This window comes from Astyanax mexicanus, chromosome 22 (genome assembly GCF_023375975.1).
Source record: "Astyanax mexicanus isolate ESR-SI-001 chromosome 22, AstMex3_surface, whole genome shotgun sequence".
In the NCBI taxonomy this organism is placed as follows: domain Eukaryota; kingdom Metazoa; phylum Chordata; class Actinopteri; order Characiformes; family Acestrorhamphidae; genus Astyanax; species Astyanax mexicanus.
Window position 1 is genome coordinate 6,329,078 of NC_064429.1, and position 18,156 is coordinate 6,347,233.

An 18,156-nucleotide genomic window follows, 5' to 3' on the forward strand; every position below is an offset into this window, starting at 1 on the left:
CTCCAGAACACACTGAGGGAATGTTTGTGCTGAGGTGATTATTCTCCATTCACTGAGACTGTGCATTCAGAACACCAGCATTCACCACTGTTTACTTTACACTGCTGTGTTTGTCCCAGTTAAACACTGCAGTCTGAAGTATGAAGGTGAAGGTGAAGTATGTAGCTAGAAATGGTCTCTTTTACTTTAAGTTTTCTTCCAAATTCTTTTACTGAAACAGCGCATGTAATGCCCTCTGTCTGAGGTATCGTCCGATTGGTGTTTGGTGCCAATCTACATTTGGGCATATGGATATCTTGGATATCTGAGAGTCCCTGGAAAAACTCACACAGACAAGAGAAGAACATGGTAACCCCGCCCAGATAGGGAATTGAACCCAAGACCCCAGCTCTGACATCGATGCTAGATTACACCAATATGTGACCAAACAGAGTGATACACAAAGAGCTTAAATTACTGTGCATTACTGTGCAATAACGGCACTCATAGAACGCCTCTCAGCCTCACATTGCAGGGTTGGAACTAGGGCTGCATGATATTTAAAAAATCTTACATTGCAAATGTTCTTTTTTCAACAATATATATATAATCGCAATTTTAAACAATGCAGGGTCCATGACGTCACCAGCCCCGCCCTCATCAGCAACCCAACCAATCAAGAGCTGAGTCTTGAGTGCCGAGCTCGCAAAACCCCAAGAAAATAATAAGTAATCGGCCCTTTACTCAGACATTTAAATTGGTTTTTAAAAGATATATAAGAGAATTTTTCTGGAATTTAAATGCTTGAATTCAGCTGTAACTGGAAATATCTGCACTGCAAAACCATGGTTGGAGGCCATGCGGTTACCTTGTATTTATTCTTTTATTCTGTTAGAACTAAAGGTCGGAAAGCAGGTCGCAGTTCTCGCGAGCGTTGGTCGCGGCCGCCTCAGAAAGCTTACAGAGTCTGGTTTGAGCTCAGAGGAGCTCCGGCACAGACACGAGAGCACCGCTATTCCTCCTATTACACCTCAGTGCAGCGCTGCAGTGAGTTTCAAGCTGTAATTTTACTTCTTTAAAAAGATAAAAAATATAGAAAATCCTACCTAGTGGGGCTTTAAAGCTTGATAGTGTTAAAGGCAAAAATAGCATATTGCTAACGGATGCGATTCTGTAACGGTTTTAATATCAGTGGGAAAAGTTCTGTGTGAAAAGTTCGTATTGTAGTAGAGTCCAAACTTTTGTCCAGTGCTATGATAATGCTACTTCTAACGACTCTAGAGTTTCTGCAGTTCCTCAGTAGTTTGGTTCAGGTTCCTCCTCGCTGCTCTCTCCGTCTCCCCCCTCCTTTCCCGCCTCTTGGCTCCGTACCGGTTCTCTCGGCACAGATTCGCTCCCCAGCACCTGTCTCTGGACCAGCCTGAAGTAGAGCCCACCACGGGCCATGAGCTCGGCGTGCTGCCCCTGCTCCACCACCGCCCCTCCATCCAGCACAATGATACTGTGGGCTCGCTCCACCGTACTCAGCCTGTGGGCGATCACCAGCACGGTGTGGTTCTGTATGACGCCATTCAGGGCCTGCTGAACCTGGAACCAAGCACAGGACTGGTGTTAGACTGGTGAAGAACCGCAGACATGGATATTTAAGACATTTTGAATGTCTAACATTAGTTTATTTGCTTTTAAATTAGGATTAAAAGCTAATGTACTGTAGCTAAGTGCTATGGTTGCAACAATATAAGATTTTTAATTTACCTTGAAAATGTCAAGGTAATTTTTTTTTTAAGAATTATATAAAAGCAATAACAGAACAAAAAAAAAGAACACAAAAACACATAATTCTCATAAATATGATAGAGAACAGACAGTACAGATGCACTTAATAGCTGCTACAAGATTTTAAAGGGGGGGGGTAATTTCTGCTAAAACATTTTTTTGCTAAGGTACTCTAGCTAAAAAGGTCTAGGGTTGCAACGATTTAAGATTGTTTTATTTACCCTGAAAAAGTCAAGGTATGATTTAATTTTTATAAGAATTATATAAAAGCAATAACAGAACAAAAAAAAAGCGAACAAAAAAACCCACAGAATTCTCATAAATATGATGGAGAACAGACAATAGATGCACTAAATTGCTACAAGGTTTATATGGGGGTTTAGTTTCTGCAAACATGATTTTTTTATGATTTTAGCAGCTATATTTTATAATATTCACAACTATATGAATATTATATATAAATATTGAATAGTTGCGGACTTGGATTTAGTGTGTTAGTTGTGATGTTAATGTGATATTAGTCATTCTGAGCTGGATTACTCGCTTATAGTTGTTGAATGCCCAAGAATATGTTTGTCGTTAATCATGGTGCTAGCAGTTTTTCAGAGCTGGATTACTTGCTGATAGTTGTGGACAGTGTTGAGAAACCCTGCTTTAATTCACAGGGTGTTTAAAGTAATCCAACACAACCAATTTTAATTAAAAAAAAAATATTTCACTGTGTTATAATCTGAAACCGGTTACTGCTACAGCAGCCCTCTAAGCATGATGCTAACTGATTAACTGTTTAAGACGCTGTATTCTTGTGCACATGTTTTTTACTCACCACGTGCTCGCTCTCTGCATCCAGCGCACTGGTGGCCTCGTCCAGCACCAGCACCCGGGGGTTCCTGATGAGAGCTCGAGCGATGGCCACTCTTTGCTTCTGCCCTCCGGACAGCTGAGTGCCTTTCTCCCCCACGCCTTCAACACACACACAGGATTAATTCAATAAAAAAATTAAACAGACAAAATACTAGCATTTCTACCTGCAGCTAATAGATACATTTAAAAAATGCTCAGTATTATTATTACAATTAAAATACTTTTACTATTTAAAGCTAATCTACCAAATTAATTATTTATTATTACTATTAAAGAAAATTTCCACCCCATCAATACCATTCACACATATTCAGTACATGTCAGTGTTGAGCACCGTGTCCATTTTAAGACCTGTTGAAATCTGTTATCAGAGAATAATGGATCTGACCTGTGTCGTAGCCTTTGGTGAGGCTGCAGATGAAGTCGTGAGCGTTGGCTCTGGTAGCAGCTGAGATGACCTCCTCCATCGGCACGTCCTCGAGCCCGTAGGAGATGTTCTTCTGCACGGAACGAGCAAACAACACTGGCTCCTGTCCCACCAGCGATACCTGCAGCAGAGTCCGGAGAAGAAACTTATCTTCAATATAACTGTTGCAGCCATTGCTGACACTGAATGCCTTATACTGTAGAGCTGGACAATATGGGCAAAATTTAAGATGATGATTTGTATCTTAATTTCAGTCGATACCAGATCATTTTAATGTTGTTTTATACAGTATAGCCACCACCATTAGTGTAAGTGATCACATGCTGATGGTGCTAGGTTATATTTAAGGTGTCCTTCCACTAAAATCACTAAAATTTTACTTGTTCTTTGTTAAATAGGTCTCTGAGTTGTTTATAATGCTGCACATGACATAAAACTCTTCCTGAACCTTCATTGTCTGCAGCAGATAGTAAAAGAAAATATTCAGAAAAACAAGTCGGTCAGGAAAAGCACCGTGTCGTTCATGGCCTCGCCCACTTTTCCTCAGGACCGCCCACAGGCAGTGCCGAAGCGACATCGTCTCGTCAGATAGGAGCTAAATAACAGCACTACAAACAGCATGGCCGTTTGTTTTCTGTGTTATTTGTGCGAATAACACATCAGCCTTATATATTTTTCCCAGTAACTCAAAGCTAAGCAACAAATGGTTAGAATTAAGATAGGTAGGTGTATGTTTAGAAGAGTTCTGTTTACACTAGTTAAAAGTAAAAACCTATTCCAAAGGTTTTGTTCCAAATGCCTGGGCGGCTCAGCCAACAAAACCCCGGGATGATTTTTTACTTTTGGACCTGGACTACCCACCCCTGTGTGTAACTATAGGTTTAAATAGGATCTCCGATGAATGGTACTGTATATACTGAATGTCACTGTAGTTAAAATATAATTTACAAACATCACTTAACAATTCATATAAAATAAATAATCAGTAGTAGATACTGAATAATTCATGCTGGTTACTGAATAATTGATTGTATGTAATAATTGAGTTAAGAGGTTACAGTGATTACAGAGCTCCACATCTTCTCAGTTTTTTTTTTTTTTTGTCTTTTTTTACTTTTTTTACTTTTAAATTGAAACAACACGTTTTACATCTTATTTTACATCATTTTTATTTAGAAAAAAATAGAATATTAACTTTTTTATTGAGGAAGTGAGAAAATGAAATAAATAAATTAATTAATTAATGTACAAAATACCCCCAGTGTTAGGTAGTATTAGGTAGTGTTCTCGTAAAAGAGATTGGTACCTTGGAGTGAAGGTAGTTGTGTTGATAGGTTTGAACCGGCCGGCCGTCCAGCAGCACCTGACCGCCCTGAGGAGAGTAGAAGTTCTCCAGCAGACTCACACAGGAGCTTTTCCCACTGCCTGAAGGACCCACCAGCGCAGTGACCTCTCCTGGACGAACGCTGAAGGAAACGTTCTAAAAAAAAAAAATACATGGCTAAGCTTTTTAAAAATTGTCAAAATAAAATATACACAATTTTCCTCTTATTCCACAAGAATTACATCTGAAGTTTGCTGCTTTAGATTTAACCCTTTCAGACCCAAATTATATGTTCCAGTGATGGAAATATATAAGAATGCAGTTTTCTGTCTGTAATGCACACAAAATAAGACACTACTCTCCTAATATAATATCTATATTAAATTATAATATAACAGTTAGTTCCAACCTCACAATCTGATTGGTTGAGAAGTGTTCTAGCCGTGATGATATTTGTGATAACATCATGGCCTTCTCACACTAAACATGTTTCACTCCGCTCACGACGCGTTGCCGAGTAACTTAATAATTTATATACATAGGACAGCTTAGAATCAACAACGGCATCAGCAGCAGCGTTAGCTTAGCACAGGCTAGCGCTCAACCACGGCATGCTCGCCCGCAAAGCTGACAGTTTTTTTGTGGAAAAAATGGAAGGAAAATCGTTGATAAAACACTGATAAAAAGTGTTTTAAATTATACAGAATTAGTATTAAATTCAAGAATTTCCCCCCGGGGATCAATAAAGTATCTATCTATCTATCTATCTATCTATCTATCTATCTATCTATCTATCTATCTATTAAATAATGATACTTTGCCCCTTATGACTGAGTTGCTGATTTTATTTATTTATTTATTTTGTCCATTGCAGTGGGCGGGGCTAAGCTAGTGTTTCATTGGCTGGTTTATGATCTGTTCTGGTGGACAACAGTTCTCGATTAGTGTTGAAAGAAAAGAAAAAAACAACTAAAGGAAACAATTAAAAGAATAAACTAAAATGATGTCCATTGTAGATTACAGTACAAAGACATGACTAGTCTATTATATAAGTGCATCTCAAAAAACTATATATAGAATATTATTGAATGGTTTCTTATCTATCATATAGATGCAGTACACACAGAAGGATCTATTTAATCCATTTATTTATTTTATTGTTGATGATTAAGGTTTAGAGCCAATAAAACCCAAAAATCAGTGTCTCAGAAAATTAGAATATTATATAAGACCAATTGGTACTTTTGGCAGTACTGTGGGCAGTGTACCAAATCCTGCTGGAAAATGAAATCTGCATCTCTATAAAAGTTGTCAGTAGCAGAGGAAAGCATGAAGTGCTGTAAGATTTTGTGGGAAAACAAAACTGCACTGACTTTAGACTTGATAATAAAACACAGTGGATCAACACCAGCAGATGACATGACTCTCTTTATCCAAACCATCACTGATTGGTGGAAACTTCACACTAGACCTCGAGCAGTTTGGACTGTGTGTCTCCGCTCTTCCTCCAGACTCTGATTTACAAATTAAATGTAAAATTTACTGATGATCAGTGATGGTTTGGAGAGACATGTCATCTGCTGGTTTTGGACATGATAGATACAGAATGAGAAGCTGTACCTTCAGGATCTCTGTTTCTGGTCGTGTCGGATAGGCGAAAGTGACGTTCTTAAACTCCACCAGGCCGCTGAAGGAGTCTGGAGCCTCCTTACCATCAGCAGCATGTATGGGTTTCCTATCAATGTACTCGAACACTTTCTCTGCTGCTCCCACCCCCTGCATCAGCCCCGTATACACCGACGCTATGCTCTGCAACACAAGGACAACAGGAAAAGCATCGTCAAAGGTGTGAAAAGTATCTCAATTCATTACTCTGTAGGTATTAGTATAGATACTAGGATTTAAAAAATACTTCTGTAGAAGTTAAGGAAATAAAAACTTAAGCTTTTTACTCTTTAAGTAAAAGTGTAAAAGTACTGATTTCAAAACTACTTATAAAAGTATAAAAGTAAAAGTAATGTAAAAAGGTGAAAAAGTAAAGCTTAGGCTAAAAGCTATAATGACTATAATGTTCTATTATTAAAATGTTAATGTTGATAATATAATATGAGATGCACTAGGCTGTTCTTTGGTGTTTCAGCTGCATATATGCTGATTGTAAATGAATGTATTTTAGTAGAATGTAAATATATTAAAGTTAAAGCTTTAGTTGGACTGGAGTTTGTCTGGAGTTCTCTTGAGTCTCTGCACGGATCATCTTCATACTAGACTACATACATCTGCTATGTTCTTGCTGGAGTGTGTTGGGGGGGTGGTTGTGTGACGTAAGCAGGTGTGATGGATCACAGTAGAAACCAATAGGGAGTCAGAATGGTATATGTTTATACTTCTCTACATCCAATCACAATCAGATTCACTCTATCTCTATCTGGATGGAGAGATTTATCTGGATAGGGGTTTTATTGAATAATGAGAAGCCGGAAGGTAATAGGAGTAACGAGGCTTTATAAGTAAAGATAACCAACACCAAAACTAAGGTAATGAAGTATTTGTACTGCATGTATTTAGTCTTGACTGGTACTGTATATCTGTCCATTAACACATGATGTTATCACATGATGATATGTGATTATATGTGTTTATATGTGGATTATTATACTAACCTCCAGACATTCACCCAGTTCGAGCTCGTAGATGATAAAGGAGATGAGGGTTCCTCCACTTATCTGATCAGTCACCACCAGGTGTCCCCCGTAGAACAAGATCGTCACCTGCAAAGCCAGCTCTGATATCTAAAACCAAGGAAAGAGGGCATAAAGCGAAAATAAAAAATCATTTTTTGTTTTTGGTTCATTAGAACTAGGGCTGGAAGGTTAATTAAATTAATTTGATTAATAGAATTATTGTTTAATGCCTTTTTTTTAAATGGGATAGTGAATATTGTGTATCTTTACATATAGAAGTTGCCAGAGTGAATCTCAGTAGATAGGCTTGTGCTTCTGTCAGAAACCTGTGCAGGATTCTTTTATATGGCAGTAATTTACAATTTTTACACTTTTTTCTTATATTTAACTAACAAATTAGAATTGTTTCCAATTTTTCTCCCCAATTTAGCTAGGCTAATTGTCTCACCCATTCATCTGCAACTCTGAATAGCTGCTGTATATCTACCCAACACAAGGAGGGTGAAATCTAGCACACACCTCTTCCGATACATTATTATTACTCCACCACTTTTCCAACTGCTGCTAATGCAGCATTGCTGAGTAGCATCACAATGCACTTGGAGGAAAGCGCAGCGGCTCGGTTCTGATACATCAGCTCACAGACGCAGCCTTTTGCTGATCCACATCACCCTAGGAGTGATTGTGCTCTCTCAGGACTAAGGCAGCTGCATGACCGGGATTCGAACCAGTGATCTCCCAATCATAGTGTTAGCACTTTAGACTGAACCACCCAATTTTCACCATGTGTAATATAAAAACTGCATGAAAGAGGGCTGCTTTCTATTCATACAAAAACTAAATCATGTTTTTAATTAAACGTTAATTAAACAATTGCTTGTGCATCCCTTTTTTTGTTTACCATATTTTTTGCACTGTAAGGCGCGCTTAAAATTATTTAATTTTCCCCAAATTCATCAGTGCACCTTATAATCCGGTGTTCATTATGTAGGAATTCTACAAGTCAGGTATTAAGAAGCAGTAAAGCCACTCTGCTGAAGTACAGCGATATAGAGTTTTACTTTAGTTTTCCAGCACCGGGACTGGAGAAGCATTAGCGTTAGCTGCTAACCTCTATTTCCATCTTCAGAGGTGAGTATTATCGGCCTGTAGCCTGCCGCTAACCCTGGCTAGCACTGCTGGTGTGGTTAGCCACTAATGCTAATGCTCCATACTTATTGCTGGAGAAATTCAGGAATCTAAGCTTACTGTAAATAAATGAAACTGCTTTACTCACCCAAATAAACAGGAGATTTTCAGAAGAAAAATCTGTGTACATTACCATCCAGAAGTCGTTTGACTTAAAAAGAAAGTTTTTTTATTACAGTTTTGTTTACTTAGCTTAGATTTATTTAACTTGGTTAGCTACGCCCCCCACCACCACCCAGCAGCAAGACCTGCTGAATTAGAAGTTCCTTATAGTGTCTCTTAAAATGTGCTTTATCTAGGAAAATAGACATTCATTGATGATGCGCCTTATAATACTGTGCGCTTTATAGTGCAATAAATATGGTACAAGAAAAACTGAAATGGTTATGTAAGAACAGAATCGCTCATATATTAGAAGCATATTGCAATCTTTTTTTCGCCCAGCCCTTATTATGACATATAAAATACACGTTTACTGAATGATACCCACACAGCTGGACCACATGAAGCAGGCGTAGGCCAGCGCTTGTTTCTTGTTGAGTTTGAAGACCTCCAGCAGACGGTCGTAATAAGACTCCGCCTCCTGCTCCTCGTTAGCGAAGCTCCGCACCGTCCGCATGGCCGATATCGTCTCCTCCGCCAGTTTATTAGCGTGAGCCAGCGACGTCTGAACCTCTTTAGTTAATTTCTGCACAGAAACATCAAACAGAGATTAACAAATTAAACAATACAGAGGTTTACTAATTAGGCTTAATTAATTAAATAAAACATAAACAAAGTATCTTAAAATATTAAATATAATATATTTTACTTTGAGTACTATGCTATTAAATAATTTTTATTCTTAGCTTTTATTCTAAGTTTGCACATTACTTTTATTTAAACTTTGTGCTGGATAGAATTTCACATTTTAGATATGTTTACTGGAACTTTTATTTGATTTTATATGGAAATAATAATACTACTATATATTAGAAATACACTGTGTTTTAGGTGTTACATAAAATAAACCAATTAGCTTGTTATTTACTATTCCCTTTAAGAGGCAGTGCGCTCTGACTTTTGCGGTTAGCTATTTTAGGGGTGCAGCGCTTCTGAACTACTCAGCAGAGTAAACTGACCTGAGCGTTCACACTGTGAAGGTGCATGAGCAGCTGATTCACAGGAACAGCAATGTTAATTCACTTTACTTCTGCTTATTGTTGATGTAAAAGTTGGGCTTGAGCGCCCCTGTGTTGACTGTTGTCAGGGTTTTAATCAGTCAGTGGCGCATCTATGTTTTCTGCTGTCAAGACAGAAGCATGCCGAAAATTCACCTGAACACACCTCATTTCTAGACCACCAGATATATTCGGAAGCGCTGTTGCTATTTAAACGATGCAGGTACATGTGTGAATGTAGACTTGCGGGGTGTAGGGTTTGAGTTTCTTTTAAGGTTTATATAATACCTTGTAATACTCTCCGTAGAGTTTGGAGACCACCCCGATGTACGGGAAGCCCATGATGGTGACGAGGGACAGCTTCCAGGACATGCCGAACATGAAGATGAAGAAGCCCACGCCCTTCACGAAGCTGCGCAGGAACAGGTTGACGTTCTGGGAGATCAGGTCGCTGACTTGCGTGGTGTCGGATGTCAGTCGAGAAGTGATGTCACCTGTGAGGAGTGACATAAATCATTCACAAGGTCGATCATACAGCAGTCGGCTGACAGGCTAGGATAGGGACTGACAACTTCAATTATTAAATATCTTTTTCCACTAAAATCTACTTTTTCTTGTTCTTTTGTATTCTGAAATACAGTAGGTCTCTCTGAGTTGTACATGATGCTGCGCATTAAACTCTTTCTCAACCTTTATTATCTGCAGTAGCTAGTAAAAGAAAATATTCAGAAAAACACAGTCACTACGTCAACCCGTGAATTAGTATGCATGGCCCCGCCCACCTTGGCACAGGACCGCCCACAGACAGAGCTAAAACCAGGCTGCAGCAGAGCGGACACTGTCTGGTTAACTAAGGAGGAGCTTAGAGCTTCTGTTTACAGAGCTAGTTAACGTTAGCTATCTTGTGTAAGTAACTATAGGTTTAAATAGGATCTCCGGTTGATTCTGTGTTTTACAGAGACCTTAAATATACACTAGGAAAGCACAGTTTGACAAGGCAGTGGGGGGTGTGGGTGGCTGGAGAGCCGAGTGAAGCTGAGAGTCTCTTGTTAAGTGAAGTTTAATGGTAAAATCTATTTACTAAGGCTGTATCTCTGAAAACATTTTATTTTATCCTTTGAGTTTTAGAATTGTAAAATTGACTGTGGGGGAAAAACAGGTTCAGCGTTCTCTCCTGCAGTGCTGTTAGCCAATCAGAGGCGTTTTATCTTTTTGCATGTATGAATATTTATGAGCAAGAGCCAAAATCTTTGTCTTTGTTTAGAGATCACTAATTCAGTGAACTAAAGCAGGGCTATACAGAAACACCAGAACACTTTTTTTTTCTCAATAATGGAAAGAGACCTTTGATAAAGTATTATAGCATAAGTTTGTGTTAATATTTTTTATACATTTTTTTGATTCATTGGAGATTTTTAAAGGGTTTGGGTTGTGCTCTACAGACCCATGAGTGATCTATTTTGTTTTGTTAACCGTTTATTTCTTTTATTGTTGATGATTATGGCTTAAAGGCAATGAAAACCCAAAAATCAGTGTCTCAGAAAATTAGAATATTATATAAAAAACAACTGTCCTGTTGAATGAAATCTGCTGGTGTATGATCAAGTGCAGTGTTTTTTTTTACAGAAAGTCTTACAGCACTTTTACACCCTCTTGTAATAAGACCCAGTGTTAATTTACATATTTATCTATAATGTATTTTAACAGTGGGAGAAACTACAAATTCATTCTAAGAACTATTTTCCACATAAACAGTGAAATAAGTTACCTGTATGATTAGCATCAAAGAAGCCGATCTCCTGATGCATCAGCGATCGGAACAGGACGTTCCTCAGCCGAATGTTCAGCCTGGCAAAGGTCAAGGAGAACACGCCTCCGCGGAACCCAATGGCCAGAGAACTACAGAGAGAAACAGAGGAGGTAAATTAGCTAGAGGTGGGAATCACAGGGCACTGATGCGCCTTTCAATTACGTTTTAATAAAAATACTTGGGGTGTCACGATTTAATGTCACGAATCGATTCGATTCTCGATTTTCTTTTTTCTCTTTTTTTTACAGCAGAGAGGCCTATGCCAGTTTTAGATTAGTCTATGGTCAGTCATTGGTTTGATTCATCAAATTTACAGTATCTTATTTCAAAAGGTGGGCTTGATATAAGTGATGCAAAGTGATACAAGTGATCTGTAATACACCACATTAGGCACTAATGGTCAAATTTAAATAATTTAATTAAGATATATATGTAATGCCATCTAGTGGCTTTTTTTGGTAGCAGCAGTGTGCACTATTAAAACAGCAATGTGCAACATAACAAAATAAATAATAATAAAATACAGGAACAGTCATGTACAAAATAATAGAACAATTAGAGCCTTAACAAACTGAACTCTATCCTACTATAACAGTTAAACATGAAAAATAAGACTCGGTCCCTGAGAATGAGAAGTTTTTTTCTTTAATAAAGATATATTATTAACTTTATCTGAGAGAAAGATGCTCCTTAAGGTACCTGTTACGCGGGAGAAGGGATGGACGTAAGTGCAAATATATTATATTTAAACAAACAAGATAAAATAAAACAGTAAACAAAAACGTAGGTAACGCAAAAACTAACAAAAAACAAGGCTATGATGAACTAAATAAATAAAACACAGAATGACTATAATTACACTAGAAACAAATACTTAACAAACTATGAAAACTAACTACAATATCAAGACAGACCTGGATACAGGGACCACGGAACACAAAACTAGAGTACACGGAAGACAAGGATACAAAGATACAAGAGATACAAAAGACTCGACACTGAACATTCAAACAGAGGGGCTTAAATACATGAGAAGAGTGAGAAACACCTGGGCTTGGATGACGAGGGGGCGGGGTTACAGACAAGACACAGGTGAGAACACTAATAGCTAGGGCAGGGCTGGGGCGGAGCTAGGGTGGAGACAGGTACAAAAACAACAACACAAGCACATGGCTGGGAACACTTGACAGGAAAACAGAGGGGCAGGAGCACAAGAGACCAAACGAGGGAGAAACAGAAGACAGACATGGGCTAAACTGTGACAGTACCAAAACTATTAACATATTTGAGGCTAGACAAAACAACTGTTATTTTTTTATTTTAAAGTTTTTCTTTAGGAAGATGAGAATGTTCACATTCTCTGGAGAAAGAGCTGCTCTTTCAGCAGTCACAATGTCCGTGGCGTCGGTTACAGTGTGCTGCGCCATTTGCGTAGCGTGCTGCGCCAGTAACAGGTCAATAGGCTTAAACTGAGAGGGATCTGCTGGACTCACCTGAACAGAGCGAGCACAGACAGAATAATCATGGGTCTGGTAAAGAACTGCATACTCTTATGGATCACAATTCCATCTATAGCCTGTCCAGTGTAATAGGGAATGAAGGCCTCGCCTGTAGAAACAGAAAAACAACAGCAATTAGCAGAAATTAATTATAGCTAGAAATAAAATATAGAGGATTCAAAACCAATAATATTTCACCGCTGTAACTGTAAGCAATGTTAGCATTTTTGGATCAAGGATTCCTTTAAATAACTGTTCAGTATAGACAAATAAATAGTTTGGGGAAAAATCACAAATTTACAGAAAAAAAAAAAAGAAGAATGTGAATATGAACGACTCATTCTACATCAGTTCAAATAATGAAGGTCCAGCAGGCTCAGCAAACATATTCACCAAAATTACAAGTAAAAAAGCAATTAATAAAATTTAGATTTGAAGATTATACTGAACTGGGCATATATTTCGACACAGATTACATTATATATTTCAAGAAAAATCATATAATAACAATCTCACAAAGCTATTTTAAGTGTAATTCATTCGTAAAAATAATTATTGTTGTTATATCTCTAATAACAACAATGTTATATACTATAACTTATTCTAATACATAAAATAACAATACGTTGTGATATATTAATAATATATAGTATATTAATTACAGAAACAAAAGTATTCTACGTAGGCTATTGCTCACTATAATATAAATAAATAAATAATAAGTATAGTGTCTTATCCTTCTTATTATTATATAAATATTTGAAATGAATATTACTTTTTCACTGTATTTAATTATTTAGATTATTTATTTCCCATTTAAAAAATGTCAATTGTTATGATAGTGAAAATTTAATTGTAATAAAAAATTAAATAGCTACTATATGTTATGTGTTATATAATGACATGTTTTTTTTTTGATAATCTCCACACAGTTTAAGACCATTTTGTGAGGCTAATTGTAATTGGTAAAGAAAAAGCTTGTATTACATTAAATATAGAACTTTATAAGAATACTTTAATGAGAATACTAAACTGTACTGTACTGTATGGAATCACTGAGAACTGTTAAATGAAGGAGGAGTTGCACAATCTACTGTCCTGAGTGTGAAACAGGGTGAGCTGTTTAGTGAGTCAGTGTGTAAGAGTGTAAGTAATACAAGTGAGTAACTCTGATGTAATAGAGCTGCAACACCACAGCCATGTGTAATGTAACTGTTAGCAGTTGTAAAACACACTCGGTTAACGACTTTCTCCAATCAGTCCTCAGGTACCGATGTGTTCTCAAAAATGTGTGATGAGTATATGTCCTAATGTACTGATTACTACTGAATTATTACTATTACTGCAAATAAGTCATTAAGTCTGGAAGAGAAAGTACCACCACCATGTTTCTCAGCTTCTCATTTACACATATTAGCAGATCTTTCTAATGTACTGATTATTACTGGATTATTACAGAATAGAAAATCTGGGACAGAAACGACCACCACCATGTTTCTCAGATCCTCATTTATACACATTGTTATAGCTTTCTAATAAACTGATTACTACTGGATTATAACTATTAATGAAAATTTCTGGGAAAAAAAAAAAAAAAAAGTTTCTAAAGTTCTTATTTACACACGTTGGCAGATCTTTCTAATGTAATGATTACTACTGGATTATTACTATTACTGCAAATAAAAGTCCGGAATCAAAACTACCACCACCATGTTCCTCAGCTCCTCATTTACACACATTGGCAGATCTTTCTAATGTATTGATTATTACTGGATCATAACTATTACTGCAAATAAACCTGGGACAAAAACTATCACCACCATGTTTTTCAGCTCCTCATTTACACACATTGTTATAGCTTTATAATGTACTAATTGCTACTGGATTATAACTATTACTAAAATGAATGTCTGGGACAGAAACTACCACCACCATGTTTCTCTGCTTCTCATTTAAACACTTAGCCAGATATTTTAAATGTACTGATTACTACTGGATTATTACTATTACTGCTAATAAATCTCTTGAACAGAAACTACCACCACCATGTTTCTCAGCTCTTCATTTACACACACTGGCAAATCTTTCTAATGTACTAAATACTACTGGATTATTACTATTAATGCAAATAAAATCTGGGACAAAATCTAATACCACCTTGTTTTTTTAGCTCCTTATGTGCACATATTGGCAGATCTTTCTAATGTAATGATTACTATTGGATTATTACTGAAAATAAAAATATTGGGAAAAACTACCACCACCATGTTTCTCAGCCTTTCATTTATAGACATAAGCAGAGCTTTCTAATGTAATGAGTACTACTGGATTATTACTGGATTATTACTGCAAATAATAATTTGGGACAGAAACTACCACCACCATGTTTCTCAGCTCCTCATTTACACACATAGGCAGATCCTTCTAATGTAATGATTACTGTTGGATTATTCCTGAAAATAAAAATATTGGAAAGAAACTACCACCACCATGTTTCTCAGCTGTTCATTTATACACCTAAGCAGAGTTTTCTAATATAATGAGTACTACTGGATTATTACTGCAAATAATATCTGGGACAAAAACTACCACCAGCATGTTTCTCAGGCTGGAATTTGGTAGCACCACTTCTTTTTCTAAGCTGTTATTAATGCAATGAGGTGTATTACGCTAACCCTGGCTGGTATTATTGATTATTGAGGAATGGGATGATACTCTCTGGGACTGTCAGCTATGGACGGATGTGGCAAAAAACTCTGGGCATTGAAATTAAAGGTTCATAAGTGTTGGGTCTATAAGATAAAGGTTGTGGGTGTGATGCCCAGGGGTATGGGTAGCCCCATGGGAATTATGGGCTGACATTGGATAAAACATTGGATGGAAAAGATCTTTATGGGCTACTCACACACAGCAGACAGCAAAAGGAAGAAGAAGGCGACAGTCAGCAGTCCTGAATCCTTCTTACAGTAGGACAGCAGTCGCCCCACCGTCGCCCCAGAGTTGGGCTGCCCTTTTGCCCCTTTCTTCTCCGTTGCACTCGTCCTCCTTTCCCCATCCTCCTCCTCCACCTCTTTCTCCACCTCTTCTCTTTGGTCCACCAGCCTCTCCTGGTCCTCACCCTCGTCTCCATCTGCGACACCGTGCTCTGGCATCTTGGTCAGGAACTTCCAGAAGAACATGGTGCCCACAGAGGCCACGCAAGTCCAGGAGAAGAGTCCGAGGAACCAGGGGTCATACATGAGCTCGCCTTCCTCTGAGAACATCAGCAGCTTGGCCAGGGCGTAGGTCAGGACTGTGAGGCCTGCCAGGACCACCAGCGTACTCAGGTTGGCGGCTCTTCCTGGGCCATCGCTCCTGTTCCAGACCACCCCAGCGGTGCCACCCAAGAGGAGGCTGGCCCGGACGATGAGGGTGCCCCAAAGGTCAAGGACGGAGTGGGTTAGGCTAAAGTCTTGGAAGTCATCAGTGAAGATATCGAGACCTGATCCCTGGACGTAGAGGACGGTGGTGACCACGAAGTCTATGAAGATGAATGACAGGTTGCAGGCGACAATGACCATAAGCCTCATCTTCACTTTGGACAGAGGAGATGGTCTAGAATGAATGAATGACAGCAGTACTGCAGGAGATGGTCTACAGATCTAGACCATCTACAGGAAGCAGAACACCAGCAAGTGTCCAAAAACTATGGGCAGCCTGATCTCAAATATTTCAACCTGTATTCAGAGCAGAAGATACAGTCTGTTTATTCTGATTACAGATACACACAGTCACGAGCCTGATCTTACAGTAGTCCAACAACATACCGGCAACTCTAGGCACACACGCGCATGCGCACTACGTACTCGGCTTTAGCTACAAACCCACGTATCTCCTGCAGCACATTTTAACAGACTGACCAGTGACAGTGACCGCGGATACCTAAAAGTCCTAAAAAAAAACAAGACTTTCTGAATTAATACGGTGCTGAATCTTCACAATTTCATAGATCACTTTCTCCACACGAGCACCTTCCTGGAGGAGAGCAGATAAACAGTACGGAAGCCCCGCCCCCTCCATGGAGCGCTCCAATCAGATAGCGGCACGCCCACATGCAGCTACGCAGTCAGTCGGAAGTGCGAAGAGATTGGTGTGTTTTTACAGAAGTGGGCGTGTTCAAATCAGGACTGGTCCAAAGCAGAGTGACGTACAAAGAGACCGCGCTTAACGCCTTTCTCTATAGGTGGAAAGAGCCAAGAAGGGCGGGGCCAAGAGAAACTTCTGCTGGAAATGTCACAAGAGGACAAATAGAAGGCTTATTTAATTAAATCTTTAATGTTTAGACAATTAACAATAAAAAAGTATAAATAATAATAATAACAACAACAACAACAACAACAACAACAACAACAACAACAATAATAATAATAATAATAATAATAATAATAATATTTTTTTATGTTTTATAACACGACATTTTTAAAATTTTAATTCTTTTTATTAATATTTAATTTTATTGTAATTTTTATTGCACTTTTTGTATGGTGTCTTCTGTGCCAGAAAGGCACTGATGAAATAAAATAATAATAATAATAATAATAATAATAATAATAATAATAATAATAATAATATAGAATGTCTTGTTCATGTATCAAAATATTTTAGTTTTATGCTGCTATTCCCAATTTTAATTATGCGTATTGTAAGTGCTGTGAGTCAATTTACGCTATTTAATCATAAATCGTTAAATTAGATTTAAAGAAAGGAGTTAACAATGAAAAAAAGCATTTAATTGTTTTATTACGTTAGGCTTAAATGAAATAAAAAATTTATTTATACATTTATTTATAACATTTATAAAAATTATAAGAAAATCAACAAAACATAAACGTTTTTAAATATGTCCAGATAAATCGACATAATTTTACATTGTTTTTTTTATTATTTATTTTAACAATAAGGATTTTGCTGCAAACATTAGTAAGAGTTAATTTTATTACTGATATGGAAAAAGAGGATCATTTTGATTATGGACTTGAACATACGTGTTTAAGGCTACGATTAATAAAACATTTTTATTAATTTATAAAAGAAAGCTGTATTTATTTTTTCCACCGCAGCCAATAGGAATCCTCATCCGACCCAGCCGTCGTTTAAACCACGCCCAATCTCTTTGCTATACAGCCTCACCTTAGCGAGTTTTAGCGGCTGTGGGTTGGTGGAAGGCGTGTTAATAAAGCTGTAAATAATTGTAAAAACAGCCATAAAGTGTAAATAATCAGCTTATCGGGTTAATGAGTGAGCAGTACACAGGTTTATAACAGTAAGTGCTGTATTAGAGGAACAGTAAGGGCTGGTTTACACAGAAACGCCTCAGGTTTCTTCAGAGGAGGCAGTTTAACTGTATAATGATGAAACACTCAAGAGCTGTGGAGAAACACCAGCTCCCCCCCAACACACAGCTCA

At 37.7% G+C, this 18,156-nt stretch overlaps 1 protein-coding gene across 1 annotated transcript; it reads right to left on the minus strand.

Moving 5' to 3' along the window:
• Positions 1-873: 873 nt before the first annotated feature.
• On the minus strand, positions 874-16,944 carry abcb9 (ATP-binding cassette, sub-family B (MDR/TAP), member 9). Its single transcript, XM_049470355.1, has 11 exons — positions 15,617-16,944; positions 12,706-12,820; positions 11,171-11,301; positions 9,691-9,896; positions 8,733-8,930; positions 7,034-7,162; positions 5,991-6,179; positions 4,353-4,526; positions 3,008-3,167; positions 2,582-2,718; positions 874-1,566 (listed from the first exon to the last, which is right to left on the minus strand). The coding sequence occupies exons 1-11, from the start codon at positions 16,278-16,280 to the stop codon at positions 1,276-1,278; spliced, it is 2,394 nt and encodes a 797-aa protein (XP_049326312.1). The 5' UTR covers positions 16,281-16,944; the 3' UTR covers positions 874-1,275.
• Positions 16,945-18,156: the final 1,212 nt, after the last annotated feature.